The 27913-nt window shown below is 52.7% G+C and overlaps 12 protein-coding genes across 12 annotated transcripts; 8 read left to right on the top strand and 4 right to left on the bottom strand.

Annotated features, from left to right (window-relative positions):
- Positions 1–887: 887 nt before the first annotated feature.
- On the top strand, positions 888–2223 carry BDZ99DRAFT_528166 (uncharacterized protein; the record flags this gene model as incomplete). The annotated part of the gene is made up of 3 exons (XM_033726352.1): positions 888–939; positions 990–1237; positions 1288–2223. 3 exons carry the CDS (start codon positions 888–890, stop codon positions 2221–2223), a joined length of 1236 nt encoding a protein of 411 aa, XP_033568659.1.
- Positions 2224–3806: 1583 nt separating this feature from the next.
- BDZ99DRAFT_469433 (uncharacterized protein) lies at positions 3807–7056 on the top strand. The gene is made up of 5 exons (XM_033721497.1): positions 3807–4723; positions 4776–4910; positions 4960–6174; positions 6228–6560; positions 6627–7056. Exons 1-5 carry the CDS (start codon positions 3878–3880, stop codon positions 6699–6701), a joined length of 2604 nt encoding a protein of 867 aa, XP_033568660.1. The 5' UTR covers positions 3807–3877; the 3' UTR covers positions 6702–7056.
- Positions 7057–9402: 2346 nt separating this feature from the next.
- Positions 9403–11497, top strand: BDZ99DRAFT_577382 (purine-cytosine permease). The gene is made up of 4 exons (XM_033728687.1): positions 9403–9776; positions 9830–10046; positions 10099–10908; positions 10967–11497. The coding sequence occupies exons 1-4, from the start codon at positions 9552–9554 to the stop codon at positions 11281–11283; spliced, it is 1569 nt and encodes a 522-aa protein (XP_033568661.1). The 5' UTR covers positions 9403–9551; the 3' UTR covers positions 11284–11497.
- Positions 11498–12093: 596 nt separating this feature from the next.
- BDZ99DRAFT_455813 (capsule polysaccharide biosynthesis protein) lies at positions 12094–13622 on the top strand (the record flags this gene model as incomplete). Its single annotated transcript, XM_033718451.1, has 2 exons — positions 12094–12289; positions 12501–13622. The coding sequence occupies 2 exons, from the start codon at positions 12094–12096 to the stop codon at positions 13538–13540; spliced, it is 1236 nt and encodes a 411-aa protein (XP_033568662.1). The 3' UTR covers positions 13541–13622.
- Positions 13623–13817: 195 nt separating this feature from the next.
- Positions 13818–15364, bottom strand: BDZ99DRAFT_402806 (FAD/NAD(P)-binding domain-containing protein; the record flags this gene model as incomplete). The annotated part of the gene is made up of 3 exons (XM_033716307.1): positions 13818–14424; positions 14476–14619; positions 14712–15364. 3 exons carry the CDS (start codon positions 15362–15364, stop codon positions 13818–13820), a joined length of 1404 nt encoding a protein of 467 aa, XP_033568663.1.
- Positions 15365–16155: 791 nt separating this feature from the next.
- BDZ99DRAFT_469437 (uncharacterized protein) lies at positions 16156–17237 on the top strand. Its single transcript, XM_033721498.1, has 2 exons — positions 16156–16316; positions 16367–17237. Exons 1-2 carry the CDS (start codon positions 16245–16247, stop codon positions 16877–16879), a joined length of 585 nt encoding a protein of 194 aa, XP_033568664.1. The 5' UTR covers positions 16156–16244; the 3' UTR covers positions 16880–17237.
- BDZ99DRAFT_469441 (uncharacterized protein) lies at positions 17139–17855 on the top strand. The gene has a single exon (XM_033721499.1). The coding sequence runs from the start codon at positions 17376–17378 to the stop codon at positions 17679–17681; it is 306 nt and encodes a 101-aa protein (XP_033568665.1). The 5' UTR covers positions 17139–17375; the 3' UTR covers positions 17682–17855.
- Positions 17856–18011: 156 nt separating this feature from the next.
- Positions 18012–19551, bottom strand: BDZ99DRAFT_215835 (uncharacterized protein). The gene is made up of 3 exons (XM_033713394.1): positions 19358–19551; positions 18864–19304; positions 18012–18806 (listed from the first exon to the last, which is right to left on the bottom strand). The coding sequence occupies exons 1-3, from the start codon at positions 19452–19454 to the stop codon at positions 18112–18114; spliced, it is 1233 nt and encodes a 410-aa protein (XP_033568666.1). The 5' UTR covers positions 19455–19551; the 3' UTR covers positions 18012–18111.
- Positions 19552–19615: 64 nt separating this feature from the next.
- BDZ99DRAFT_512789 (uncharacterized protein) lies at positions 19616–20963 on the top strand. Its single transcript, XM_033724655.1, has 2 exons — positions 19616–19766; positions 19825–20963. Exons 1-2 carry the CDS (start codon positions 19752–19754, stop codon positions 20665–20667), a joined length of 858 nt encoding a protein of 285 aa, XP_033568667.1. The 5' UTR covers positions 19616–19751; the 3' UTR covers positions 20668–20963.
- BDZ99DRAFT_469444 (ribosomal protein L1) lies at positions 20502–21808 on the bottom strand. Its single transcript, XM_033721500.1, has 3 exons — positions 21520–21808; positions 20905–21469; positions 20502–20856 (listed from the first exon to the last, which is right to left on the bottom strand). The coding sequence occupies exons 1-3, from the start codon at positions 21786–21788 to the stop codon at positions 20758–20760; spliced, it is 933 nt and encodes a 310-aa protein (XP_033568668.1). The 5' UTR covers positions 21789–21808; the 3' UTR covers positions 20502–20757.
- Positions 21809–23182: 1374 nt separating this feature from the next.
- On the bottom strand, positions 23183–25230 carry BDZ99DRAFT_469446 (uncharacterized protein). Its single transcript, XM_033721501.1, has 4 exons — positions 24694–25230; positions 24282–24639; positions 24129–24227; positions 23183–24081 (listed from the first exon to the last, which is right to left on the bottom strand). The coding sequence occupies exons 1-4, from the start codon at positions 25174–25176 to the stop codon at positions 23540–23542; spliced, it is 1482 nt and encodes a 493-aa protein (XP_033568669.1). The 5' UTR covers positions 25177–25230; the 3' UTR covers positions 23183–23539.
- Positions 25231–26307: 1077 nt separating this feature from the next.
- Positions 26308–27048, top strand: BDZ99DRAFT_402854 (S-adenosyl-L-methionine-dependent methyltransferase; the record flags this gene model as incomplete). The annotated part of the gene is made up of 1 exon (XM_033716311.1): positions 26308–27048. One exon carries the CDS (start codon positions 26308–26310, stop codon positions 27046–27048), a length of 741 nt encoding a protein of 246 aa, XP_033568670.1.
- Positions 27049–27913: the final 865 nt, after the last annotated feature.

Raw genomic sequence — 27913 nt, forward strand, 5'->3', positions numbered from 1 at the left:
TCTTCAGCAGTTAGTCCGGTCCAATCTCTGGCAGGCTTGGATGATCTTGATGCACGCGGGCGAGTGCGCTTCTGCAGCAACAGCAACTCACTACGTCCCGGTCCCTCAGATGCACCCCTCTTCTTCGACCCAGAGGCCTTGGAACTAGCCGATTCGCAGCCAGAAGCGTCTGAATTAGGGGCCTCGATACCAAGCGACAATTTGGTGAGCGCAGTGTTGGCCGATCGAAGAGTACGCTGCGAACGGCGCGGTGCTCTCAGGTCTACTGGCGTTGGAGGCTCGTAGCTGCCGGAGGCGTCTTTGCTAGATTCCGGCGACGGATGCTCTTCTTCGTCGGATTCTGCGTGGTCCTGGGCTTCCTCGAATGGCCTAAATTCGATGTCAGTTTGGATGGTTTTGACTGGTTTGGACTGGGGCTGCGGGATGCGGGCGCTGTACAGGGCTGAATCGGCGCCATCCGCCATTTGGCTGTCGCATGTGGCGTCCATCTTGGCGTGCGCTCACGTGCAGCTGGACAACCTCTTTGACGATGCGCCGTTGGTCGTCAGCGTCAAACACAGACACCGTCGACGTGGTGTTGAGCGGACGACGTGAAGCAGAAGAGACGGTGATTCAACGCCACGGCGCGACAGAAGGTGCGCGTTGGAACAGTCGGGTGAAGCCCGCCTTCACCTCGTGCAGCCAGAGCGACCTCGAGTCCCACAGGCCGCCACCGCGCCTTCACCTGCTTCAGCACGTCGATTCCATCAATCTTTCATCAGAATCTTATCTATTGCTATCCTTTCCATCCACTCCCATCCCAGTTCTGCCACTCGACACGCTTCTCTGCGCTCAAACACCACAGATCCAAACGCCAAGACTATCAAAGTGGCCTCTCGACGACGACCATGGCCATCCAGGAAGACCCCGCCTCTGTGCTGGACCAGTGGCTCCATGATGGTGAGTTCATTCACTCATTCTTAGATACGACGGTCTGACTCTTCCTGCAGTGGCGAATCTGCCGGCAGAAATCTCACATCTGTACGAGGAGATGCAGGCCAAAGAGCAGCAGATCCAAGACTGCAAGAACGTCATTGCTGGCCGCGACAACAGCCTGCAGAAGTTCATCAAGTTGAACGGCAGCCTAGTCGTCAACCCCAAAGAGGAGCCCTACAAGAAGGTCATCCGCGAAAACTACGACAAGGCCATCGTCCTCCAGAACGAGAAGGTCGCCCTGGCCGAGAGAGCACAGGCTTTGGTACGTCTCCCCTTCCGCGCTGCCTACATTCACCGCTCACATGACCAAAGTTCGACCGCCACGTCAAGCGACTGGACATCAAGATTCGCGATCTCCAGAACGACGGCTCCATGGCCATCGACCCCCAGCTGCCAACTCTGCTACGAGAATCCATGGGTAACTTGGTCCCGCCCCTGTCTGCCACCAACACAGGCGCCAACACGCCGCTCAACCCTTTGTCGGGTAACACCGGCGGAGGCTCTAGCATTGCCAATGCTGCCATTGCTCGCATCGTATCCGCCACGTCCGGGGCTGGAAGGGCTAATCCGCCTGCTCTTCAGAATATGCAGACGCAAGCCCTCCTCAACCAACAACGCCTCGCCAACGCCCAGACTGCTTCCCAAGCAGCAGCCCGACAGGAACGCGAGATGTCGGCTAGCAGCGATACCAAGCGACGTCGTCTCAATGCTAGCCTTGGCGCCCTACCTCCCGCTCCGTCCTCTCTCGCTCGACAGTCTTCACTCGGTCCAGGCACACCAAAGCCTTCGACGCCCGGAGGCAGTCGCGCGGGAAGCGCGGGACCAAGGCCGCAAAAGCGGGCTCTAACAATCAAAAAAGCAAATCCTCAGCAGCCGTTGCGCAAACAGCTGGGCAACAAGGCGGGTCTTTCCAAGAAGTCCCGTCGTCGTCTGAATGGCGGGTCACGTGCTTCTCCATCCACGACAGCGGACGACGAAAGCGGAAGAAGCGAGGGCGGCACCGAGGACGAAGAGATGACTGGTGTTGGCCACGACGGGGCAGCCGATGCCGACGACGACGAGGGAGATGATACCAAGTACTGCTTCTGTCAGAGCGTGAGCTACGGCGACATGGTGGCCTGTGACAACGAAAACTGCAAGTACCAGTGGTTCCACTGGGACTGTGTAAACATCAAAGAAGAGCCAGTCGGGGACTGGCTGTGTCCCGAATGTTCCAAGCCGGGGACCAAGGTCAAGCGGGCTCGTTGATGTTCTTGCTGGTTCGAGGATATTGAATAGGATATCAGAAATTTCGAGGTAATATGAGCGCTTGTGTCAGCATTTGGACAAATCAGGACTACATTAAGCGCGTTTCAAACGCCTACCTGGTAAGCTTGGCGCATGTTACTAGCGGGTCAGTAGGATACCATGCGGTTCCGAGTGCGGGTTGGAAAAACATGTTTCGACGGCGGGTTGGAAAAGCATGATATTTCGACAGCAGTTTGGGAAGAAAGCATGTCGTTTCTCATGGCGGCAGGCTCTCCTGAACGTCATTTACACTATATACCCATTATACCCATGTTCCAGTTTCTGAGGCAGAACAAGCTTTATCACGAAAAGACTGTGGGCCCGAGATGGATCGACGACGCGTGAGCATGATCCCTTTCTATCCTGGCTATACAGGGTACCAAGCAGGCTCTTCGGAATATAAAGTGGCAACTCACAAATGCTGAGGAGTTTATTCTGAAACCTCCCGCACTAAGACAAACTCCCTAAGCTCGTATACGCTTGCCTTATACTGCTTGAACTTTGGAAGTCCTCTAGTAGTGTACCTACATTATCAAAACTGGCAAAGAGGCCGGCGCAGCAGGCCTGATAGCTCTTTTGGCCATTCCAAAGGGTGCTGGACTGCCGCTTCATATGTTCAAGGGAGCCTGAGTTATCCCTCCCTGGTCCTAGCTAGACAGGGGCCAAGGGGGTTCTTGGAGTTGTATTCAGCAAAATCACCCTCCTTCAGCCGACCCGGCCGCGCTCAACAAATGGCACCTGACTCTTCTCAGGCTCTATTCTGCCAAGGAGGCTGAAGACACTGGCGCCCTGTATCGCGGGCGGTCGTTCCAAGTGCGCCATTCGCTGCAACTTACCCGCGGCGCCAAAGTCCACTGTTGGCCTTACAGTTGTTAGACTAGCCCGCCAAGAGCGAAAGGGGCCATAGCGAGGGAACCACACTCCGTCTGCTCTCCCTGCAGGCGGCTCGTCCTCCCTACAATACTCTCCTTTGGCCCTCTGTGCTGCTTTGATTGCTTGCTGTGACGAGATTCTGTGCTTCTGATTGCCACGCCCACGCTCCTTCTTTGTTCAGTGCTGCGCTCCTTTCACCACAGCGGAACTCAAAGGTCCCACGCCAGCCACGCCGAGTCCCGTCTTTACCTACATTTCTCGTTTCACAGTTGTTACTGCCCGGACGCCACTCCGCATCGAATGGTGCGCAGCGATTCGAAGCCAGATCTCCGTTCGTGTTGTGTGGCCCCGTTGTAGCAGCGCCCTCGAGTCTTGCCTGCATTCCTGACCGCTAGGCGCTTCGGCGTTCGCTCTGGCATCCTCGCGAAACACCATGAATGGCCGCAATGGCACCCTGTCTCCGGTTTCCACAGACAGCAACGATTGGTCCCCAATCTCGAGATACCAGAATCTGAACGGCGACAGTCCATATTCGCCCTCAGTCCCATACTCGCCCGTAGTCCCCAACAATAGAGGCATCACGCCCCCTACATCGGTCCACACAAGCACGAGCACAACGGATGGGGGAATGTCGAATGGGCTACCAAACGGTCCGGGGCGGCGGCGGCCAAGCAACGGCAATCCATCACCCCCCAGCTCTGTTGGCCGATCCAGCGACGGCACCGGACTCTACGCGTCAAGCATGACTGATGCGAGCATCAACAGCCGCAAGGCGCTTATACTGGAGGAGACGCTGTCGCAGCACTTCGCAGTGTTGAAGGTGTATCTGGGTCCATACCTGCGGGATGAGAAGGGAAACCTGCGGCCGAGCCGAGCAAAGGACAAGCTCACGCGACTATCACAAGTCCAGTTCCAGGAGCTGAGCACCGATGTCTACGACGAATCGCTTCGACGAGAACAGGAGCGCAAGAAGGGCGGCCCCAATGCGCCGGGAAACGATACACCCAAGTTTTTGCTGCCGAAGAATAATTTCCACCCCAAGCGGAATCAAGCCCGCCAGAAGCTCTCCACCCTACCCCTTGAGCGCTTCCGACAACTCGCTACCGACGTCTACTACGAATTGGACCGACGATTCCCCCGCTTTAGTGGAGGAGATATTGAGCGGATCGGCAGTCCGGCTGGGAGTGTTGCCAGCAGAGGCAGCGGTCGTGGTCCACCGAGTCGCGGCGGCACACCCAACAGTATGAACGGCGCACCACCCCCCGGATTCCGTAGACCGCCACCACCCCAAGGCGGCATGCCGTATCGCAATGGCCCGCCAGGTCCTCCTCCTCCAGGTGGTCTGCGGCCAGGCTCTCAGGCCAGCCAAGGCGGTGACTTTGGTCGGCCACTCCCCAAAACCTTCCAGAGCAACACGATAGTCCCGAACAAGAGTACCATGGTCGAAGACGATGATGATGGCAGTGGTATGGATGACGATGATGACGATCAGGAAGATGCATTCAACCTCGAAGGGGCGACGACCCGGCAGAGCAGGCGGCAAACCAACAAGAGCTTGAAGAGCGTGAAGAGCATGATTGGGCCTGGGGTATGAGTTCCTCATTATTCCCTGCTTTGAAATCCCATTAACCACCTCGCAGCAAGAAAAGCTCTTGACGGACCTTCAATCGCAGGTTTCACAGCTGCAGGGCAAAGTCGACACCCTTGAGGGTGATCTAAAGACCAAAGAAGAAGAGGTTGAGAAGTTGACCTCTTCAGTGAGGGACCGGGAGAACGTATGTCAAGGTACCCTTTCTAGGCTAGGGTCAGAACTAACATGCTCAGGCTTCATCATCACAACAAGCTGAGTGGGATGAATTGCGGTCCTCCTTAGAAAGCAAAGTCAATGACGCCGAGAACCTCAACTCCTCCCTCCGCTCCGAGATCGACAAATTGCGCAACGACAACTCCTCAAAGGAACGCGAATTCGACGCGCATATCAATGAGCTTCAGATGGAGGTGCACAATCTAGAAGACCAACTGCAAAACCAGAGCTCGAATGGTCAAGGCGAAGAGTGGCGCCATCGGTACGAGGATCTCGAACGGGAGCTTACCAGCCAACAACAAGTCACGGAAGAAGTACGGCAACAGGCCTCGCAATTTTTGCAAGAGATGAAGGAGCTGTCGAGACGTAACGACCAGACACTAGAAAAGGAGGAACGCCTTCAAGGCCAAGTATCTAGTCTCGAAAGCGAGCTCAGAGATTGGAAGTCTCGCTATGCGGTTGCTAAGACCAAGCTCCGGACTCTCCGCGCTTCGTCCGTCGGCTTGGGCATGGCCATGCACTCCCCAGAGTTAAATGGCTTTTTGAAAGATAGAAGCTTCGCCTCACCCGATGGACTCGTGAAGGACATTCATGTCACCAAGTTCCAGCTCAGCATCGACGAATACCTGCAGGTGGCTAGGAGGGAGCATCCGCAAGCTCTACTGGACTCGATGAAGAATGTGTTTGTTTGCGTCAAGAACATCACTTCGGACATTGGCGCCAGCAGTCCTGCATCATCGCCTGCATCCAGGAATGGGAGTGTCTACACCGATAGCGGGAGTGCCAGTCCAGACAAGCAGCAGTCAAAATTGAAGGCACAGGTTAGTGCAACGACGAATAACCTCATTACTGCCAGCAAGAATCATGCCTCGTCCGCCGGCATGTCCCCAATCAGTGTCGTAGATGCTGCCGCAAGCCATCTCAGCACAGCCGTGGTAGAACTCGTCAAATTCGTCAAGATCAGGCCTACGCCTCCAGAGGAGCTTCAGGAAGAGGAGGAAGCCGACAGGCCAATGCCCCTCAACTCGCATGGTGCTGGCGGCAGCCCCTACGGACTCGGAGTTTCTGGTCTGGGATCTGGTCATATGAGACATCGTAGCCGCGGCGGAAGCACAGACTCGGCTAGCTATCGAACCAGTCTCAACTCGCCCCGCCACCCACATAGCAGCTGGGCGAGCCGGAAGAGCCTGAGCGGTATTATCCCAGAGGTAGACAGTGGCATGTCTGATTTGAGGGTATGATATGAGCATCTATTCAGGCGAAACGGAGCGTAATTAACTTGTTACAGACCTATCTCGACGACCAAACCGCTCTCCTAGTCCAGAGCATTCAGCCACTCGTCCACGCCATCCGCTCCCTTCCCCCTTCAGCCGTCATCCCAGAGCAGGATTCTCTTCAGTTGTCGAACTACATTTCCGACATCGGCCAAGCAGTGCAAGACACCGCGCTCAAGGTGCAGGAATCAGTGGCGGCGCTCAAGGACCCGGCGCTCAAGAAGCATGCACTCCCTGTGGTGGAGACGCTGCAGGACTGCAGGACTGGCATCATGAATGTGGATGTGCGGACAGAGGGCAGGAAGGAGGTCCCGCCCCTAGCGTTCCGCACTGCCAAGGCTATGAAGGTGAGCCAACCTCCCGTCTATATCAAACTTACTTTCGCAAGTATAACATGCTAACTATGTAATTAGGAACTCATGCTCCGCGTCGAGCGCATCGAGAATGGCGACTTGAAAGTCGAGATGCCCGTCGTCACCGACTACTGATCCTTTCCTCCTCTGAATGTTTCTTCGCTTCCCATCAGCATACGCCTGATTAAATACGCTTTCCTCTTCCCGCTACAACGTGAGGCCATGGACCTCATATCCCTTTCTTCAGGGCGGAGGGCGGGCTATCCTCCCTTCTTTCCCCTAAACTTTCTCTTTTCTAGTTGCTCACGGAACACGGACACGACCTCCTCATGCTCTCTCTCTCCGTCGGCGGTTCTGGTTTTTTTGCAACATTGCGATGGAGCTAAGGGTCGAATTTCTTTTCATTGGGTGCGAGTGGGGCTTTTTTTGAAAAAGCACTGATGACGTTGGAATGGCTGAGGCTTGTGTTTAATTTCTGAACCTAGGAGGGGGAGGCGAGGGGAGTGATTTAGAGTATGTGGAGGGTGGTTTGGGGTGGGAATTAGAGAGTGGGGAAGTGGTAAGTGTACGGTAGATACGTAGGAATGAGAATGATGTGATTGATTGGCTGGTTCAGAGATGTGTGGTGGCCCTGAAGACCTGTTTCCAACCCCTTCACATCGAATAACACTAGATCTTGTGTTTAAGCGCATCAACCTCCTAATAGTTGGACTCTATTCTTGCTCGCTCGATACCACTGTTAGGAGCAGCCGAGCTAGCAAGTAGCCCGTCGATGAAAGAGTGGCCCAATTTCCACTTTGCTTCACATTCAGGGTTTTAGAAGGCCACAAGGCTCACACATAGATTTTCCCATCCAAAATCTCTTTAGTCTCAGCACCGACTGGCTCTGCCGCTGTCTGAAATGCCTCGACACCTCTATGAACTACTCCTTGTAGTTTGCCCCACAGCACTATCTGTTAAGCTTGCTGGGCCACCTCTGACGGAGCCCCGATATGTTGCAGAGTTGTGATTTAGCACGATGCGTCATGACGGTCACGCACACTCAAGGATAGCAAACAAAGGAAGAGATAGTAGTGGGGTATCATATCATAGGCAAGGCTTTGTTGTTTTAGAGTAGATTTGTAGACAATTGTCAATTGTGTTTTAGCGATTGGCTACTTTGGAGCAGATAGCAGATCTGTAAATCACGACATCCAGATCTGGAACCCGGATCGAGAACTGAAAGCAGATCTCCTGTCCCAAGACGTCATGATAAAGTGACTGTTGAATGTATTCATCTTTGTATGTTTTCGTAGTCGCCTAGCGTACCAGAGTATATACAAGTGAATAGATATCTATATTTCGCCAATCGAAAAATAGTAACAGAGCCCAGAGTCCCTTGTTCGACCCTCCTTCTCATGAAGCTTCGATAAGAGCTTCTAGAAAGCCACACGGCAGGGCCGATCCAAGACCATGTGCATACCCGAGGGTGCCGGTTTGTGCTAGCGAGAGGCCGGACCCAGGCTCGCGGTTAGGTTGCAGTAAGCTCTGCCGAGTCCGCGGTGCCACTTGGCGGGTTTTCTTGATCGCAGACCTTACGATGTCTCTCACGCGATCTGTGATCTTGACAGTGTGACAGTGACGTGAAAGGAAATGATTCCTAGCTTGTGACGCTTGGAGAGTTGGCAGGATGAACCTCATGAGCGCTGCCATTTGCCAATAGCAAACGACGCCCCGCAATCTCGCTATCGACCAATGGACTTGAACGCCTATCTACAGCTTCATCGTCGTTGCTCGATTGAATTTGACATTGGTGCCCGCCTGTCAGAACACCAGACTGGCGCCAAGGGGCGATTGTGCGGTTTCCCGGCCAGGCCTCGCCGCGGTGGCCGTATCTCGAGCTCCTAAGCCCACGTCGGCGGAGGAGGCAGACGCTTCGGGCACCTCCGAGTGGCCACCCCACGACACTCCACGATGTGCTCCACATACCACGCGGTTCGCGGCACCGTGGAACTGCCTGTCAGAGTGCTGTCGTGCCGAAGTGGCTGCAGCAGCTCAAGGTTGGAGACATGCAGCTTGGCCACCCCCGATGCGCGTCGTCTCCATGCAGGGCGCGACCAGCCCTACTGGAAGAAGGCTGTCGACAATTCCACGGCCTCGATGCACCCGCTGGCTGATCTCTACATCTCCAGCTACCCAGGCCAGGCCGCGAAGAACTGCTGCAGTGAGCCTGGCCACGGCAGCTAAGCGCGGAGGACAAATTCTCGAACGTCAGCCAGCATGCTGATTGGCGCGCGTCTTATCGCGAAGAACACGGTGCTGGACGCCATCGGGGAGCTGCGCGATGACGGGCGGAAGAGCTGGCCGCTTCAGTCCACACTCTGGGGTCCCATGCTCGGTATCGCCAGGCCAGTTGCTGCAGGACATGCTTTTTCCCCTAGTAAAACGAACGCTTGACGAGCTGTGAGCGCGGGGGAGTATTTACGGGATGCTCACGGATCTGATACTGGTACTAGATTGCCGTTTGTACCGAGTGTTGCAAGAGATGTAAGCAGTGAAACAAAAGCGCTGCCGCAGGGGGCGCTCGGACAGCAGCGCAAGTCGCCGCTTTCACGGTGAACGCCTTCTCTCCTCGATCAAGCGTCCGGCCCCGGGTGGCAAGCGGCCGATCTGCCAGCCTTCTCGCCCTTGCTGTTGGTGCTGCTGGTGAATGGGCGCCGAGTCCCGCTACCAGACCCAGAAAGACCCCCGTAGCCTCCTCCACATCGCGCCTCGAGTGCGTTAGGCTTATCGTGGTGGCCAGCAACATGCCCGGGGTCCTCCACTGCCGTCCTCCATATATTAACGCCCGAGGTACCTCATCCTAGGCCTCCAAGTGCAGCTCTTGACAACAGCCCTTCACCACCATCAGTGCGCCAATCACTACGAAGCTACATCCAGCTTCAGGTCAGCCTGCGACCATCCGGAGATCAAACTCGAGCAGCTCCGCCTTCACACTTGCCCGCCATGGGTTATCAGGAATATGACCACGATATCGAGAAGGAGCCCACTCTCCCAACGCAGTATGTCCAGGACGACGGCGCGGTCCCCGGCGAGAGTTTCGAGTATGGCAATTCGGCATATGCAAAGCTCCAGCGGTTGGCTGGTAAGCTCAAGATCGAACAGCGAGGTATTGAGCGCGTCCCCGAAAATGAGCGGGACGACAATTCTCTGCTGAATGTTGGCACTATGGTATGTCCCGACTTACAGATTCCCAAAGTCACAGCCCCTAACATGTCTGATAGTGGCTGTCCGCCAACATGGTCGTCTCGTCCTTTGCCATTGGTCTGCTCGGAAAGTCCCTCTTCTATCTCGGCTTCGTCGATGCTATCCTCGTCGTTATCTTTTTCAACCTCATCGGCATCATTCCCGTCTGCTACTTCTCTACCTTTGGTCCTCGCTTCGGCCTGAGGCAGATGGTGCTCTCGAGATTCTGGTTCGGCTGGTGGGGAGTAAAGCTCAGTAAGTGCATCAGTATCAATCACTGCGAAATCGCCGAACTAACATGATGTAGTCGCCGTCTTTAACGTACTCGCTTGTATTGGATGGTCATCAGTGAACTCCATTGTGGGTGCTCAGCTTCTCCACGCGGTGAACAACGACGTCCCCGGATATGCTGGCATTATCGTCATCGCCGTCTGCACATTCTTCGTCACCCTCTTCGGATACAAGGTCGTGCACGCCTACGAGTTCTGGTCTTGGATCCCCACCTTCATCATCTTCATGATCATTCTCGGCGTCTTCGCTCACTCCGGCGACTTCGTGAACATCCCGATGGGCGTTGGAACTTCGGAATTGGGGTCCGTTCTCTCTTTTGGATCCGTCATCTACGGTTTCGCCACTGGATGGACCTCCTACGCTGCCGACTACACTGTCTACCAACCCGTGAACCAGGGACGCACTAAGGTCTTTTTCTCTGTCTGGGTCGGCCTCATCATCCCCCTTTTGTTCACTGAGATGCTCGGCGTTGCCATCATGTCAGCCACCTCCCTCAACAACGGCGACAACATCTACCAGACGGGCTATGACGCCTCCGGGACCGGCGGCCTCCTTGCCGCAGTCCTCTTCCCTCCTGCTGGCTCCTCCCACAGCGGACTCGGCGGATTCGGCAAGTTTTGCCTGGTCATCCTCGCTTTGTCCATCATTGCCAACAACTGCCCGAACATCTACTCCGTTGCCCTGACCATGCAGGTTCTCGGACGCTGGACCCAGCGCGTTCCTCGTTTCCTCTGGACTGCTATCGGCACGGCTGTTTACATTGCTATTGCCATTCCCGGCTACTCGCACTTCGAGTCCGTTCTCGAGAACTTCATGAACTTCATTGGTGAGTCTACTTGAAAATCATTGAATAATACGAACAAGCACTAATTAGATTTGCATAGGCTATTGGCTTGCCATCTATGAAGGTATCGCCTTCAGCGACCACTTCTTCTACAAGCGCGGCATGGACGGCTACAACCCAGAGCACTACGACCAGCCCCGCAAGCTGCCCCCTGGCATCGCCGCCATCGCAGCCTTCTGCTTCGGCGTGGCAGGCATGGTCACCGGCATGTCGCAGGTGTGGTTCGTGGGCCCGATTGCGCTACACGCGGGCGAGGCACCATACGGCGGCGACGTCGGCTTCGAGCTCGGCTTTGCGTTCTCCTTCACCGCCTACACTGTCCTGAGATACTTCGAGCGGAAGTATTTTGGCAGGTAGATGTGTGGGGGTGTGCTTGTAAGAATAGTGGGAGATGGGGCGTTATAAGGGGATGATACCACGGTGGCAGGAGTCCTTCTAGTAGGGTTGTTACATTTAGCGATTTCCTTAACTGTCGTTTGAGATGAGCACTGGATATACAGAAATCTGGCCTTGGGTAATTCTACCGCTCGTTCTTCATAGAAAAGGATTAGAGTGGGATAAAATGGATACCATCATTACTCAGTTTGCTTTCTCTGTCTGCTACGTGATCCACACTCATAAGATCCTTCTAGAACACCCCCTAGGACAAGCTTCGACCTTGGAGCCTTGAGTCTCGCTGCATATACAAAGACAGTTTTAGCGTGGCGAGATGTCTCCGGTCACTTGGTGAGCACGTGATGCGAATTACACAGTCTTGTGATAAGTGTGAGTGGACAAAATGTTCTGCCATTCTTCAGATGATTATCTAGTACCTCTTGGAATGACTCATCTAGTAAAACAAGGATTTATATATGTACCCTGCCAAGCATGAGTCGAAATGATCGTGCATATGCTACGCTTGAAGCGGAAAAGAGGCGATTCTTCTTCAGCCTTCAACCATAAGGATACACAACATCCAGAGTCTCCACCAGAGCGCCGTGTAAAGCGTTAACGTGGCATGCTCGAGAGAACGAGACGTCGAGTCGCTGGCCCCTGAGAAATGTATAAATGCTCACGAATTCCTTTCACATCCTCATTCAACATCTTCACGATAAGAACTACACCCCTTGCTTTTCCATGCCACCACATCTCTACACATCTCTACAAAATCAAACACAAGAACACAAAATGGCCTCCCTAAACCCCAACTACCCCATCCCCCCAGGCCTCCACCCCATCCCCCCTTCCCAACTCGACCTCCGCCCCGACGCCGAAGTCGACCAAACCCTTCTCAACCCACCTCCCATCTCCCCGCACTCAGAAAAAAACATCTGGTTCTTCTGGCACGCCGGCTACCCTTCCATGCACCCCTATACCCAGCGCAGTACGTAAGGCCCCCGACACAGATGAAAAGTTTCTCAGAAATCTGTCTGTTTGGAAAACTACTCAGGGAGTGTTTCGAGACAACCACAGTGGAGTCTTGGAATCCCCTGAAGAAGTATCTCACGCAACAGTACCTGTTACAAGAAATCAACAATAGTTTTCCTCACTCTTGGTTCTGTTAATGATTTGCTAACCTCATTGCCACCTTTTAGACATCCGCGCCTGGCACCGCCGCTTCTCGCCCGCGGGCTGGGTGATCCGCGTCCTCGACCGCGCCCCCTCTTCGCCGCTCAACATCGCCAACTTCCTCGACGTCGCCGACCCGCTCACCTTCCCCGCCGCCTTCTGCGACGGCACCATCGGCGGCGCGTACGCACCCCAGCACACGTCCGACCTCGTGCGCTGGCCGCTGCTGCTGCGGTACGGCGGCGTGTACGCCGACGTCGGGCTGCTGCACATCGGCGACCTGGACCGGTTATGGCGTACCACGATCGGGGACCCGGCGTCGCGGTTCGAGGTGCTGTCGTACGACGGCGGAGGCAGCGTGGGGCGCGGGCTGGCGAACTACTTCCTGGCGAGCAGCCGGGGGAACGCGCTGTTTGCGCGGTGCCATGCGCTGCTGCTGAAGCTGTGGGAGGGGCGGACGAGCACGGAGGGGTTGCATGCGAGTCCGCTGCTGAAGGGGGTGCCGCATCTGGGAGGGCATTTTAGTATTGAGGAGGAGGGGAAGCCGACGATTGGGCCGGCGGAGGCGGGGCGCATGTTGACGGATTATATCATCCAGGGGCAGGTCATGACGATGGTGATGGGTCTGGTGGATGAGGAGGGGGGGTGGGATGGGCCGCGGTATGTGGAGGAGCATGTGTTTGGGATTGAGTTTATGGTGGGTGCGCAGTTGATTAATGAGCTTACGGCGTGGGATGGACAGTTGGCGTTTAGGTTGATGTCGCTGAAGTTGCCGAAGGAGGGGGAGGCGGAGAGTGAGGAGCAGAAGAGGGCGAGGGAGATTGTGGAGACCATTTTGAGTAAGAGTTTTGGGTTTAAGTTGGCGCATGGGATGATTTTGAAGGCGTATAAGTATACGTTGGGGTCATTGTGGAGGGAGAATGAGGGGAGTGATGATGTGCCAGGAACGTATGCGCATTGGTTGAGGTACGCGATGGTGTATTGGAATCAGGATGAGATTCCGCCAACGGTGGAGTATAAGAGAAATGAGCCATATAAGGTTGGTCCGTTGTTGAGGGAGGTATAGATGGGGAGTAGAGTTTGTTGTTCCTTCGAATATGTCATATTCAAGCCTTCCTGACCAATTAGACTCGTGTCACACGTTCAATATCTTGCGAAAAGTCTCTCCTTTTGCTTTTCTCAACGCATTTCAAGCTGTGGATGCAGTAGCTGTCCCACTTTCTGTCTTTGCCTCAGCTTCATACTTGGCAATACCCCTCTTCGCTTCCGCGTCTATATCCCACGCATACAGCCTTTCATTCACGTCGCCAAAAAGCGCTTTTGCTACATCCGATAAGCATTCATTAGCCAGCTATCGTCACGAATCTTAAACGTAGGAGCAAAAGAAAAGAAGATAGAACGCGCAACTCACCAATCCAAGGTACCTTTCCAAACAACCACATAAACCCACACATGATCATCTCCCCAAAAAACCCGATATCACCCTTCCCGCGATCCATCTTCTTCGCCGCTTCTGAGATCTTCCGCACACGTGGCTCACGGATGGCGTAGAGAACGGAGGCTGTGGCGTCGATAGCAGCTTGGAGGTCGACCACACTTCCACTTTGTTCAGATTCATTAGTCTCGTTATAGACCTTACTAAGATAGTGCGAGAGAGTGAGAGACAATGCAAGTCCGTCCTCCAAGCATTGGCTCGCGCCCTGTCCACTAGTCGGCTGTAGCGCGTGTGCGGCATCTCCTATCAATATGAGTCCACCACGGCCCCAGTGAGGCAGAGACGGAGTGGTCCATGTGGGATAGATGGAGGAGACAGAGCCGGCAACAGAGGAGATGATGTTCTGGATTACGGGGTCTTTCCAGGCGGCGTGGCGTTTACGGAGCTCTGCAGTGATAGTTGGGATGGATAGGTCATTTGAGGTAGGAAGTGATGGGGTGTGATAGGTTGACCACCTGAAAAGTCAGAAGACGAGGCGGTTAGTTCAGGTGAAGAAAGGAGCATACCACATCAGACTCTCTTCTTCTTCTGGTGCACTACTCCCGTACCCGAAGAAGCCATTACCACCGAATGTAAAAATCATACCTTTCTCCTTTTTCACTTCATCCGGTAGCCGGCCCTTGACGAAACCGCCTACACCAGCTTGGTTCCTTCAATAAATCAGCATCGTCTCCACCAGCTACCTTCAAAACGACTCCAAGAAAACTCAATCCGGCGCCCTACTAGAGAAAATCAAACTCACATATAAACCGGCTCAAACCCCTCCCCAAAAACCCCTTTCTTAACGACACTCCTCACTCCATCCGCCCCCACCACCAAATCCGCCTCCTCCACCTCCCCATCGCCAAACTTGACGGCCGGCCTCCCATCCTCCCCTTGGTCTACCTCTACAACCTTCTTGTACCGGATCACCCCTTTCCCCTCTCCACTCGCCTCCACAAACCCCCTCAAAACCTCCCACAGCCCCATCCGACTCATGCTCACGCAAGCCTCTCCTGGTACGCGCACGTCCGTGCACGGCATGCTGCTAAGCCGCCATCCCCGCGCCGCGCGGAAGACGAAGCGCTCGTTGGCGAAACCTTGCGCTAGGACTGCGGTGTGGAGTGAGGGCGAGAGGCGGGCGAGGACCCGCATGCCGTTTGGAGCGAGCGCGAGACCGCCCCCAATGGTTGTGGTTGAGGGAGTGAGGTTTGGTTTTGCTGAAGGCTCGGGTGCGGGAGATGAGGAGGAGGCGTTGGGAGAGGAAGAGCTAGAGGCTTTGGGTTGGGGGTTGTGGGATTCGTATATGAGGAGTTCATGGGGTGGATAAGGGGCTGGAGGGACAGGGAGGTGTTGGAGGAGGTGTAGATAGAGCGATGTGCCTGCGATACCGCCGCCGACAATGATGATTTTCATGGTGTTGGAAACGCAGGCTTTGTAGAGTGTGAGGTATAAGAGGGGTAACTTAGAATACAGAAGGGCGGGATATAGAATGATGATTCAAATAGAGAAATGAAGCTTCTAGATCTATGAGAATATGTAGAAATTCTAGCTTGACAGTTGTGAAGCAGAGACAAAGAACCGTGAGGCTGCCCGCCCTACTTCAATCCATGGCATGCCAGAACGCGACTCATTGAAGATTCTGGCGCTTCAGGCAGCAACTAATGGCGGCCTCATGATACGGGCATGCCACGTAACTTAGTGTTGATATATCAGAAATGTACACGCGTCGTGCGGTATTGTGAGTGTAAGAGGCTTGGAGCTGCAGACCGCGGCGTTGTGAATACGAGGCACGTGATAACGTCCAATCCTTACGAGTTTGATCGACGACGCGACTGAGTTCGGTTGATTCTAATGCTTTTTGAAGGCAATTTATTTGAAAGCTAATTTCATTGTAGTCTTCGGCGATAAGTCTGAGTAAATCCGCTAACCACTTCTTGCAGTAACACATAGCTTTCTAAACCTCGAGTGTGGTATGAAATGGGAATTGGGCTCCCCTTTCATCAATGGGCTAGTTGCTAGCTGGGCTACTACTTACAGTCGTATCGAGCGAGCAAGAATAGAGCCGAACCAGTAGGAGATTGATGCGCTTAGACTTGAAACCTAGTACTATTCGATGTGAAGGGTTGTCTACAAGGCCACTTTAAAGTGGCCAGCGCTATTTACATTACGTCGCGTGCGGCACAGCAGCAGACTTGGCCACATCTCACGAATCTTCCAAGGATGCCGTCATCTGCTCTCCATGCGATTACTGAGACTTCTTTCGTGGTTACTCGCATTCGCTCTCTTCTACGAAATGGCGGATGCCACAGCGGAGCCTGAGTACCACCTATTTCCCGTCTTCTGCACGGCAGAGATCCCTGTCGAGGCAAGGCGAAAGTCTGCCATCGCTTGTACCATCACTGATGAAAGCTTCAGATGATAAACGAGTTTCTGAGTGCCGATCCTATGCAAGAAGCGCCACTGTGGACGCTTGTCAGGTCGCCAGAGCAAGAGTCCTTCGACATACCCACTTTACCCCCAATAGAAGCCTTCACTAGTGGCTTTCTCGGCGCATCGTTTGAAGATCTAGTCAGCTATGACAAGGCACACTTCCTTCCGGGATATGACGCGCAGATAGATGTCAATTGCTTCGTGGTGATGGACGCTCGAACCCTAAAGGACCAAACGGTGGCGTTCCACGTCTTAGAATACTGGCCACGGCGCTACGAGGAAGAAGATCCGGATGCGTATGAAGGGTCAGACGGAGATGATGAGGTAGAGGGATGGAAGTCTGTCCGTTTTCGTATCAGATCCGCTAGTGCTCTCATATACTGGGTCAGCGAATATGGCCTATGGATTCTCGAGCAGGACGAGACTCTGGTCCCCGAAAATGGGATAATGAAGGACTCCGATATGTTCAAAGATGAAGAGCAACTGAGAGAGGTCTAGGGCACATTGTGTGTAGTAGTCACGGTTTTGTTGCACAGGAAGTCTGAGATCTGGCATGTTTGGTGGAGTGACAGTAGGTGTTACTGAGTCACATAACTAGTAAGTAGTCCATGTTCGCATGTTCTTCTTTTCGGCACTTTCCCAACACATACTACGGCACCCTTTCTTCACAAGGCATAGTCGTCATATACCTATCCATGAAATGTGCTGCCTTCGAATTGAATGCCATTCGCACCCGCGTCTTCCAACTCCGAAACGACTCCACCTCTGGTATCCTGGTTACCTTTGCCGTAGCAGTCGCTGTCTGCATGCCAGAGCCTGTCCAAGGCACTATTGCATATATCGACGTCGAATGACCATGAGTTCTTGTGATCATTGTTCTTCACAGAGACTTGGTATTTAGTCAGCTATTAGTCTGGGGACTGCAATCACTCTTGATCGACAGGCCGCTCTTATACTCACAGACTATGTATCCGGCATCGCCCATCTGGCTGGGATGAGACTTGATCTTACTCCCAATCCTCACAAGGAACTGTGCAACTGCGAGCCTGAGTCTGGTGGTCTATCTCACTATACTCGAAGTAGCAGCAATGGCCCAAGGAGACGAGTTCAATTCGATCTACTTGAACCAAGTCCTGGATGGAAAAACGCGGACTGGTGCGCCTGGCGGGAAATTCATCCACCCTCAAGCCGAATCCGCTCCATGATGAAGTGGCTTAAACGTGAGGTGTTGCCAGCTTTAGGTGGCTTGACCACCAAAGCAAAGGCTATAGTAGAAGGACACGTGGAGGACAAAGAATGACATGATTATGCCTCCGAGTCTGGCTGGTCCGGCCTCTGATGACATGTATATGGAGTAGTACTAGCATTACAAGTCAATTCTTATATCATTGGGACCCAAACCCATATTCCGGAGGCGGTGTCTAGCACCGGACATGGTTGTAAGAGCTATCCCGGAAGCTGTGAAGTAATACTCAACGCGTGACAAGCCTAGAGGTGTACGGGCACTAAATCTTGATCTCTTGCTCAGCATTTGGCATAACCCCCTTCGCTAGTGAGAACGCCATTCCCAGCGCTGCCATGCTCATGAACGAAGTCATCGACGCTTGGCTCAAGGATCGAAATGCAGTGCTTGACTGGTATCTAGAGCTCTAGTCTCATGGTATATTTCTCTTTTCTATAGATCAATCAGTAATATGACCAGTAATCCAAAGCCTTTCCTTCAACTGTGCTCATATCTTAGCCTCACCCCCTAAGAACCCGCCGACCACAGCACTCAACAGTTGATGCGCAATCGCCGTGCCAGGGGGCAGTCTCAAACCTCCTTCCTTATATTCGGGCCCCGGACCCTCACCGATACCACTCGTCCCAATCCTCAACGCCTCTCGCACCTCGTCCGCAGTGTACCACTTCGCATCTGCGAGCTCAGCGTCGTGGCCGAGATGAATTTCCTCACCTCCTGGAATAGCCTGGCCAATAGCACCAATCATGAGATTAGCGGGATATGGCCATGGCTGCGTGGAGTGCACAACGACGCGGCCGACGTGCACGCCGCTCTCTTCCCACACTTCGCGGCGCACAGCTTCCTCCACGCTCTCTGCAGGCTCAAGGAAGCCCGCCAGTGTCGAATACCAGAGCGGTGGGAAGCGCTTTCCCCGACCGAGCAGGATCTTGGAACCGTCGTGCGAGACGACGGCCATGATGACGGTGGGGTCGGTTCTGGGGAAGGAGAGATTCGAGACACCAGTCCGAGTAGCACAGGGAGGCCGTGGCACAGAAGATGTGTCTAGAGATGACGCCAGGTCTGCGGGCGGACATGTCCGCTTGAAACCGCCATTGACGGAGAAGGTCCGATGACCGCAGGCTGCGCAGAAGGGATTACGGCTGTTCCAGTCGAGAACGTGTCGCGCTGCGGCGTATATGGCAGCTATGGCAAAGAATGGTTAGAGTACTTGTTTGAGGTTTGTAGAAGGAGACTATGTACCTTCTTCTGGCGGAAGAGAAAGGTGCATCCGGCCCTTGGAGAACTCCAAGCCCTTTGACTCCAGGGAGGCTATCAGACTCTCTGCTGCCGTAGTGACGGACTCTTTCGGTGTGACATCTAGAGCGAAGTATGGTGCGCCTTTGTAGTGGTCCTTGTATACCAAACCTTCCTTGTTCCGGTCGTCCAGACCCAGGAAGATTAATTGGGGGATATAAGTTGACGAGTTGTATTCCTTTATCAGATCTTCCTCCGACTTGGTGAATGGGTCTTCACCGATGAGCGATTGGACGTCCTTGTATAATGAATAGCCTAACTGGGTCGGTGACTTTACCAGAGGATTCAGGTTATTGAATAACAGGAAAGACGTTGAAGGGTGCTTGAGAGCCTGCGAGAGAAATGCATGGTCGGTTCGGAGGAAAGAAACTCGATTCAGTGGGGATCCTGGAACAGTCTGTTATTATATAACCAAGCACGTAGTTCCGAGGTGAATGTACCAGAGAAGTAGTTCGCAACCTCTTTCCCAAACTTCCGGCTCAACATCGAGTCCAATTCCGCATGAGCTGGCTCTGGTAGTGCGGGCGGTGCTGTCATTACTGCGAATCTAAACAATGTAAGAGGATAGGCAAGTGGCAGTGAATGTTGGGAAAAGGAAGACAAGTAGAGGGGTAGATTATCTCCCCGGAAAGAGTAGAGGTCCCCACAATCCCGCCATTACCAAGCAGACGTCGTCGATGCACGTCAGAGATCCCGAGGTCGGCTTCGTTTTCCGATCTGTTATTCCTCGCTAGCGACTAGGGTTATCGATAAACTCAGGGTCGATCTTGACACTTCGTTCGAGGGGTCTGCGTGTCTGCGTGGCACCGGCGCGTACGGTTTGACCACGTCAACATGAGTCGATTCTATGTATGTATCTATATAGAACTCGCGTACAGTAATTAAGAACGTTACTAAATACTAGTAGTTCGGCGGCTCCTCAGCCTCCTCTGGGGACGACTCCGACGAAGACAATCTACCATACCCAACCCCCCTCCAGCGCTCCGACTTCCTCGCCCCCGCCTTCTCGCCCTCCGCCTACCTTAGCTCTCTCCATAATCGCCATCAGACGCTCGAGGATCTGCGCTCCGAATTGCGCGCGCGAAGTCAATTACTCAACAAGGAGCTATTGGATCTCGTAAATTCAAATTACCAAGATTTCCTCAGCTTGGGCGGCAGCCTTCGAGGCGGTGATGAGAAAGTTGAGGAGGTTCGCGTTGGATTATTGGGGTTTCGCAAGGAGGTCGAGGCCGTGAGGAAGAAGGTCTTGGAGAAGGAAGAGGAGGTCGCAGATTTGGTGGACGACAAGGTGGACATCAGGAAGCAGATCGCTGTGGGTCGGGCATTGCTGGATGTCGAGGCACGACTATCAGCATTAGAGGAACGGCTTATGGTTGAGTCTGCTGGAAAATCCGGGCCGGGCATAAATGGGGAAGATGCTGTCGACATAGACAGCGAGGACACGAGCGACGAAGAGGATGAGGAGGGTCAATCTGTGTCGATTGCGAAGCTACAAAAACACGTCCACCAATATCGCCTCATTCAGAAAATTTCCGAAAAAATTGGGTCTGAACATCCATTCATTGTCGGCCAAGAACCGAGGGTGGTCAAGGTGCGGAATACATTGTTGCTGGACCTAAGCAATGCGCTCAAGCAGGCGAAAGCTGCAGGTGCCGACGGAGTTGATCGAGTCATGAGGATCATGGGCGTGTACCGCGACATGGACGAGGCTGCGGAAGCAGTCACAGTATTGAAGTCATTAAGGGGTTGATGCACTCTGCATTCACATGATAGGCATAGCGAGGGCGTTAGGTGATATAAATTTACACTGCATGTACAACCTTCTCATCTACAGCGCGACTCAAAAGGTTTCAGCTGTCATGTCTTTTGTCGGAACGGAGTTTGCCCCCCTGAACTCTCCATTCAGACTGAATCCTGGTGAATTTGTAGAGCTCAATACCTATTTAAATTAGCAATGGGATCTCAGTCAGGAATATTTGAAACTTACCACCTCGTGGATGTCCTTCGATATTCGGTCGCTCATCTGAGCAATGTCCTTCTTGACCTGTTCCATAAAAGCCTTGATATTCTTCTGCATCTCCTCTGGCGAGAAGCCTAATTGGCCGATGGCCATTCGGATGACACCCAACCTCTCCCTGTACTCGCTTCCGCCTACCATCTCCCTAACAGTAGTCTCCACATCTTTCACCACAGTGCCCATCTTCGTGCTCGGCATCAAGCCTCGTGGACCTAGGATCCTGCCCAACGCAGCTTTATTAAGCTTCTGTAAAGAATCGATGTGACAAATGCACCGCTCGAATTCAATTTTGCCCTCTTTTATCAAGTCAAACACTTCATCCTCCCCAACCAGAACGGCGCCCGCCTTCTTCGCTTGTACTGCAGCAGCTGAATCAGGGGGGCAGATGACGCAGATTCGGAGGTCGGTTTTAACAGGATGGGGAAGTCGTAGACGATTTCGTATAGCGGGACCATTCTTTATCGAGCGCAGCTTGACGTGCATTTCGTATTTGGAGGATGTAGGGAGGCGGCCAACTTCGAAAGCCCGAATGTATCTGTTACCATCAGTCCAGCCCTCGATCCTCCCAGTCATTCCAGGACGTACTGCATGGCATCGCAAAGATTGAACTGCTCCGCATCGCGCAGATCATATTGGATAAAAGTACTTCGCGCCTTCTTTTTCTTCTGCGTGGAACCCTGATCTTTCCGCTTGTACTTTGCGGCGTTTTCAGAATGGGCTCCTTTGCCGACGGAGGCGCATCGTAGCTGCTGTGATGAGAGGAACGCGATTTGAGGGAGTTGAGAGGTAGGTCGGAGGGGTTGAGCAACGAGATTCCTGCTCAATTGAGCTATGCAGCGGTTTGCGGAGGCCATGGGAAGTTTTCTAGTGATGGCCAACGCGCTGTCGAAAGACAGTCAACTTTCGGAGCCAGACACGGCCCGAGAAGCCGTCACGTGCCTCAAATTAATCACGCCTATTCGTCTTCTCTTTTCTTCTCGCAGGTCACTCATCAACTAAACAATTTCAGAACTTGGATAAGGATCCCAACCGCCTAATGGGAATCCCCATCGCAGTATACTCTCGTCCCTTCAGAGGGTGCAAGCCAACGTTCCGCGAGACAGCCCAATGAACGTTGTAGAATATGGCTGCAATTAGTATTCTGATCCTTTAGAGCAACTCTTGTCCAACGTGCCGAAATCTAACACAGAAAAGAAGCATGTTCTTCTTTCACATTGTGCAGATCTTATATCGTTCTCTACATCTCTTTCTTCGCTCAGCAATTGCTTCTATTAGACCAATATTCCATGCACCAGATTTAGTCTTTGACAATGTACATTCATGTTTCAGTCGCACTCAGCGAGTCATCACATTGTATCCTCCAAATCATTCCACAATATCTTGCAGTAATGCTTACACTTCACAATGTTAGTATTATATATACGAGCTGACCGGAGAGAGCTGTGAACATCTCATAAAACTGCAAAACCAAGATCACCAGAACTCCCATTAACAAGATCAGATACCAACCCTCTACTAACAATGCCTAAAGCAGATAGGCCAAAGCCACCGCGAAAAGGTTCGCCGTACTCCTCCTCCAAGCTCTCCCCAGGTCGGCCTCAGGGAGAGAAAGAGAGCGACGCGGCTTCCGATTCGTCCCCGCGTAAACTTGACCGCCCGGTCAGCGTAGAAAAGGAACACCAACCCCCTTTCGAAGATAGTATGGAAGGCCTCTACGAGAGGTTGAAGTCTACGAGGATGTACCGGACGACGACGAGACAGACCAAGAACAGTATTGCTTCGCCAATTGGGGCGAAACCTTCGGGCGTCCGCCGCCGCCTAATCCGATTGCGTACCGTTTGGCGGTGACCAGCTGTGCGTACTCTAGGCCGACCCCTGCGGAAGTGTTCGATGAGATCCAAGAGTCCAATGCCACCATGCTGAAGGAGATTCTCAGGACGCGCGTCATCCTATTGCCTAAGAAAGAACCCAAAGATGCAACAGAAGACAAGGGTAAGAAGAACTGAAGACTAACTAGCTGCAGGTCTGGAGCATGAATCTTAGTATGCTAATCAACAGGGAATTCAACTAGATAACAGTTTATCAAGCTCAGGTGGTCCATATTGGCATCCTCGAGTATGAATGGGTAGATGAGAAAATTGATGACTTAGAGGCTCCAGATGAAATGATATTGGCAGTCAATTATAAAAGGATCACACCAATGGTTCAGTTGTTAGTATAAAATGTAACCACGTTAGATGAACCCTAACATCATGTGACTACGTATTTGCGACTCTTTCGATTTTACGTCTAAATCACACCGCTGTCTCCTAACCCGTTCCGCTAAACATTCTCAATTCAAGGCTCAATTCGAGGTTCATTTCTAGGCGCTCTAGGGACCTAAAGAACCCACCGTCCTGCTGAATCAGCATGCCTCTATTACGCCACCCGTAACTTGAAGTCTCCCTACTTTGTTACAACCTATGTGCTAGCTAGTTTAGAGAGTCTTTCGACACGAAACAACAGTTCAGTTCTGAGTTAGATATGGAGTGGGTTCAAACTTCTAAGGGGAACAGGGTAGTAATCACAAAAGTAAACCCATTCCATTCTAAGTCCTCGTCGCATCTCAGGTCTCAACATTAGCCTCATGCCTAGGTTGTAGCTGCTGCCAATGCAGCCCCGAGAACCCGATGATAGCGTTGAAGGCCTCATCCATCCGTTTCATATCCTCCAGTTTTTCGACCACTCCACCCATGAAAGTGAATTCCAACAGCCTCTCCTTCTTCAACTTCACCGTTCTCGACCCCGTGAGCTTATTCATCTCAGCAATCTCACTAAACGACCGCCGCCACATCTCCTTATTTGGAAACTTGCGGATGAAGCGGATCCCGTCAGAGTAGATCGCTAGCTGGCCGGGGACGCCGTGGTGGCTACAGCGGAAGCAGATGAAGTCGGTTTCGTCGAGGATGCCGCCGGAGGATTTGGCGGAGTGCCAGTCGTCGCCATCGCTATCTCCATCACCGCCTTGGCTTGGCGCGGAAGCTACGTTGCCTTGGTAAGTGGGGTGTTCGCGGGTTTCGATGTCGTATTGGTGCTGAACTTTTCGCTCGATCATCTTTTGGCGGACTTCTTGGGCAGTTTTGCGGAGGTAAGTGAAGGCCCATTCCGCTATCTGTTATTAGCTTATATCATGAATCCGGGGAGAAAGACTGTACCGTGTGTTGGGATGTCCCAGTAGACGTATTTGATAGGAGAAACGAGATGTCTGTACTGTGGATGATAACTCGCGACAAATCGGCCAAAGAAGAACCACCCTGGCAATGCTGTCAACCGAGCTGTCTCAGCATACTGGGGAGAGGTAAACTTACATATGATTATCATTGTCACAATCTTAAGCGAGAAATCGGCTGGTGTCAGAAGACCAACCGTGATGCAAGTGGAGAAGAAAAAAATCGTATAAGCAGTCAACCGCGGATACTTCCAATTGTAGAAGTTTACCAATATCTCCATGAGATCCGCGATGTCGCCGAGCTGGACCTGTGCCACGGGGCCCACGCCGTCGATTAGCGGGTCTATCCAGTCGCTACTGCCATGGCGGTTGATGAGGTCGCCGAACTTGAGCGCGCTTTTGCCGCGATCCAGGGCTCTTTCGTGCGATGCTCGCAGTTTTTCGATGGGTTGAGCGCAGAAGCGGTTTTGGAGAACTATGAAAACGACGTAGCACAGCTAGAGCAATGTTAATTATGTTTAGATATGAGTTTTGACATGGGTGAAACTGACCGTGAAGGATATTGTGCAATTCAGATACCAAACAAACGCCCAAACTGCAAACCACCTTCCAGTAACTTTCGGATCTTCCCATCGGTAGATACTCCTCAGCGTGAGCAACCACTCCTGCCACGGCCCAGAAGCCATAATGATGCGCTCGACGTTCTGGACCAGGATATCCCGATTGAATGGCAAGTCGGTGGAGTCGTCGATACACCGCGACCCCATGTCCTGTGTGATATATAGAAACAGATGCCCAATCCATTTCTCATATTGAAATCTTACTAACTCCCCGTTCTCGTCGAACTCGCGGAAGGTGCTCTTTTCAGGGAACTTGACTTCTGGCTTCACCATCACCCTTACTCTATGGCAGAACCGCCCAGACGTCCATGCAACCTTGGTCATCTCACGACGCGCCTCGATGTCATCAATGGCCTTCTGCCATTTCTGCACTTCGTCCTCATCAGCTTCGGCATCACTACCACTCCCACTCATGAAAGATTGTGCCCGATCGAGTGCTGCATGCGCATCTAGTAAGTCACCGTCCGCTTCGGCCGAGAAGTAGGGCTGGTCCGTCGTCGCCAACGTCGATGCTGTTTTGCTTTTCACATAATGCAAGGGGTGGATCACGGCGCTACCAGCGACTTTGAGGTTTCCAGAGACCTTGTTGAGAGTTCTAGGTTCTATGACGTTGGGGGGACTGAAGGCTGGGTTGTTTTCCAGGTCGTTGAGATTGCCGTCTTGCTCGACTTTGAGCTCAGTCTTTGTATCGTCGATGTGGAGGATCCTTTTAGTTTTTGATTTGGTTTTTCGACCGAGGGATTTCAAACGAGCTCGCTTTGTGGGAGATGTAGTCAATGAGTCGGAGGAACTATCATCTGAATCATGATGCAATTCAGATTGTGCCTGTGATGTCGCGGTTGGGGTGGAGTTGTCCTGTATGGACGGGAAAGTCATGCCGTCATTGGCCATGTGAAGCCTCTGTGGGCAATAATTATACAATAGACGGAATGAAAAGACTCAAAGACAATGCATGTGAAGGGGATCTGATAATTCATATCTCGGGTCTTTGGAGGACAACAAGGAGATATCGAGCATTATACGCGTGGGCTGTCCACCGTGTCGACTGTGAGGTTCGGCTGGCCACGACAGTCCAGCCACACTTACATTCCTGCTGCGGCAAACCGGATGTGGACTGATAAGACGGGTTGACGTCGGTGGTGGCTAGAATCAACACATGTGGCGCATCGATTTACGGGTGGGTTTCCGAGACTGTGGTCGAGCCCAACCCTGATCCCGCCCATCGGGGTCTCCTCTAATCGAGACTCTCTTCCTTGTTCCTTTCTTCTACAACACCAGGACCGAGAAGTACGGCGCAGAAACACCATGTCGTGAACTAACCTCGATCATACGATATACCAAAAGGACGGGTGCGGCTTCCCAAAATCAAAAGACTGACTAAAAAGTTGTCACGTGCCTCTCAGCACAGGTCCAAAATCTCAAATTTCTTCTCTTCATGCACGGTTCAAAGACCAAATCACATACTCCACCATCTCCCCACTAACCTTATATACGTCCATAATGCCTCCCGGAGAACGGTCAGACAACGCCGGGGCTGTTACCCCCATGAAGGATTCGCCAACAGAAAGTAATACTCCAGTCGTCTCAAAAGAGCGTCTCAATAAAGCCAACCACGAGCTCCACCGCTTCGGCAACTACAAGTCCTACTACACGCACTTCCGCTCTCCCGTCTCCCCCGATACACGGCTTACCCAGCTTTCGACCTTCATCACTGGTGGCAAGCGTATCCTCGACCTAGGCTGCAACTCTGGAAAGCTAACGCTCGAGCTCGCAAGTCACTTTGCAGCTTCCGAAGTCGTGGGCGTTGACTTAGATCTCTTCTTGATCGAGCAAGCTGAGAAGGCTAAATCTAGTGAAAAGCAGGAAGCTGCGCGGAAGGTCACTTTCGAGCTTTTCGACTTCGCTTCTACCATCCCATTCGTGGGTGCTGCGGCGGAGATCGATTGGGATGTGGTACTCCTGCTCAGCGTCATCAAATGGGTGCATTTGAATACGTCAGATCAAGTGCTGATCGACTTATTCATGCACCTATTCACCATTCTCAAGTCGGGAGGCTATCTGGTCATTGAGCCGCAGGACTGGACAAATTATAAGAGGGCTGTGAAGAAGTGTCCTAGCTTGAAAGAGAATTTCAAGAAGCTTAGACTGAGGCCGCCGTTTGACGATGTGTTGAAGAGTCAAGGTTGGGAAGAAGTGGATGGTTGGGAGAGAGATGAGGTGGGCTTCGAGAGGAGTGTAAGGGTATGGAGGAAGCCGGTTGAGGATGCCAACGCCTTGGTTGAATGAAGCATCAAGGATGCATACCGACCGACGACATTTCCTTCCCCGGAGAAGAAAGGTGTCAGTACCTATCAGCTATTCAGGAGCGCCACTAAATATTCCCAACGACAGTGAGGTTGCCACGAAAAACCATTTTCATCATTCATCTTGTATGAAGTGGGCACGCTCCATACTCCGGAATATGATCCAAGCTTGAAAATGCGCTAGGCCTTGGATGCCCACAATCTATCCACCACTATAGACATATCCATACTGGCAGGAAAGGCAGTTGAGATGTTGGCAGCTGGGGCAGTAAGGCCAGTCCTTGTTGGCCCATTTGCCGCCACAATTACAGCACTGCCAACCCTGAATCTTGACTCGTGCCGCCAATGTAGGTACATTCCTAGACGCCATTCTCCAGCGCTAGAATGGGTACCGGGGTAATTTGTGGATGCGTATTGCAGTGTGTGGACTTCGGGGTATTGGAGGAGATCGTGAATATCAAGAAAGAGCTGGGAGCGACGTTCTATTCTACATATTAAAAAGTATGGCTACGAACAGCACAGAGGGCCAACACAAAGCAGCAATGTTTATAATAGAGAATGCTAATATGCGCTGTCCGATAATCTACGTTGGAGATTCCCGATATCCGACCCCTTCGTCGTATCGAGATCATCTCGAAACGTGGATATGATTGGCTCAACAACAGCAATGCCGTTTATATCCGTGAACAACACCACCATTCCACATCCACGGTTATCGTATACCAGCATCACGAATGTCGAAATCTAGCAACCAACAACATCTTCGTTGGCACTGCCAGCACAGCGAAGTCCCCGCTGCCTCCGCCAATTCCTAGCATATAAAGCCCTTCTCCACAACTCCAACTTAG

The sequence above is a fragment of the Mytilinidion resinicola genome (assembly GCF_010093595.1).
Source record: "Mytilinidion resinicola strain CBS 304.34 unplaced genomic scaffold BDZ99scaffold_37, whole genome shotgun sequence".
Lineage (NCBI taxonomy): Eukaryota > Fungi > Ascomycota > Dothideomycetes > Mytilinidiales > Mytilinidiaceae > Mytilinidion > Mytilinidion resinicola.

Bases quoted from the DNA above. Each gene is read 5' to 3' on its own strand.
- BDZ99DRAFT_469437 (XM_033721498.1), top strand. From the start codon at position 16,245: ATGGCGGATGCCACAGCGGAGCCTGAGTACCACCTATTTCCCGTCTTC. The intron at 16,317-16,366 runs GCAAGGCGAAAG...TGAAAGCTTCAG, and splicing joins CGGCAGAGATCCCTGTCGAG to ATGATAAACGAGTTTCTGAG.
- BDZ99DRAFT_469433 (XM_033721497.1), top strand. From the start codon at position 3,878: ATGACTGATGCGAGCATCAACAGCCGCAAGGCGCTTATACTGGAGGAG. The intron at 4,724-4,775 runs GTATGAGTTCCT...ACCACCTCGCAG, and splicing joins AGAGCATGATTGGGCCTGGG to CAAGAAAAGCTCTTGACGGA. The intron at 6,175-6,227 runs GTATGATATGAG...AACTTGTTACAG, and splicing joins GTGGCATGTCTGATTTGAGG to ACCTATCTCGACGACCAAAC.
- BDZ99DRAFT_469441 (XM_033721499.1), top strand. From the start codon at position 17,376: ATGAGACTTGATCTTACTCCCAATCCTCACAAGGAACTGTGCAACTGC.
- BDZ99DRAFT_215835 (XM_033713394.1), bottom strand. From the start codon at position 19,454: ATGACAGCACCGCCCGCACTACCAGAGCCAGCTCATGCGGAATTGGAC. The intron at 19,305-19,357 runs GTACATTCACCT...AGACTGTTCCAG, and splicing joins GGTTGCGAACTACTTCTCTG to GATCCCCACTGAATCGAGTT. The intron at 18,807-18,863 runs GTACATAGTCTC...TCTTTGCCATAG, and splicing joins TTCTCTTCCGCCAGAAGAAG to CTGCCATATACGCCGCAGCG.
- BDZ99DRAFT_469444 (XM_033721500.1), bottom strand. From the start codon at position 21,788: ATGGCCTCCGCAAACCGCTGCATAGCTCAATTGAGCAGGAATCTCGTT. The intron at 21,470-21,519 runs GTACGTCCTGGA...TGATGGTAACAG, and splicing joins AATCTTTGCGATGCCATGCA to ATACATTCGGGCTTTCGAAG. The intron at 20,857-20,904 runs GTAAGTTTCAAA...TAATTTAAATAG, and splicing joins CGAAGGACATCCACGAGGTG to GTATTGAGCTCTACAAATTC.
- BDZ99DRAFT_577382 (XM_033728687.1), top strand. From the start codon at position 9,552: ATGGGTTATCAGGAATATGACCACGATATCGAGAAGGAGCCCACTCTC. The intron at 9,777-9,829 runs GTATGTCCCGAC...CATGTCTGATAG, and splicing joins TGCTGAATGTTGGCACTATG to TGGCTGTCCGCCAACATGGT. The intron at 10,047-10,098 runs GTAAGTGCATCA...AACATGATGTAG, and splicing joins CTGGTGGGGAGTAAAGCTCA to TCGCCGTCTTTAACGTACTC.
- BDZ99DRAFT_469446 (XM_033721501.1), bottom strand. From the start codon at position 25,176: ATGAGTGGGAGTGGTAGTGATGCCGAAGCTGATGAGGACGAAGTGCAG. The intron at 24,640-24,693 runs GTCAGTTTCACC...ACATTGCTCTAG, and splicing joins ATTGCACAATATCCTTCACG to CTGTGCTACGTCGTTTTCAT. The intron at 24,082-24,128 runs GTACAGTCTTTC...AATAACAGATAG, and splicing joins CTGGGACATCCCAACACACG to CGGAATGGGCCTTCACTTAC.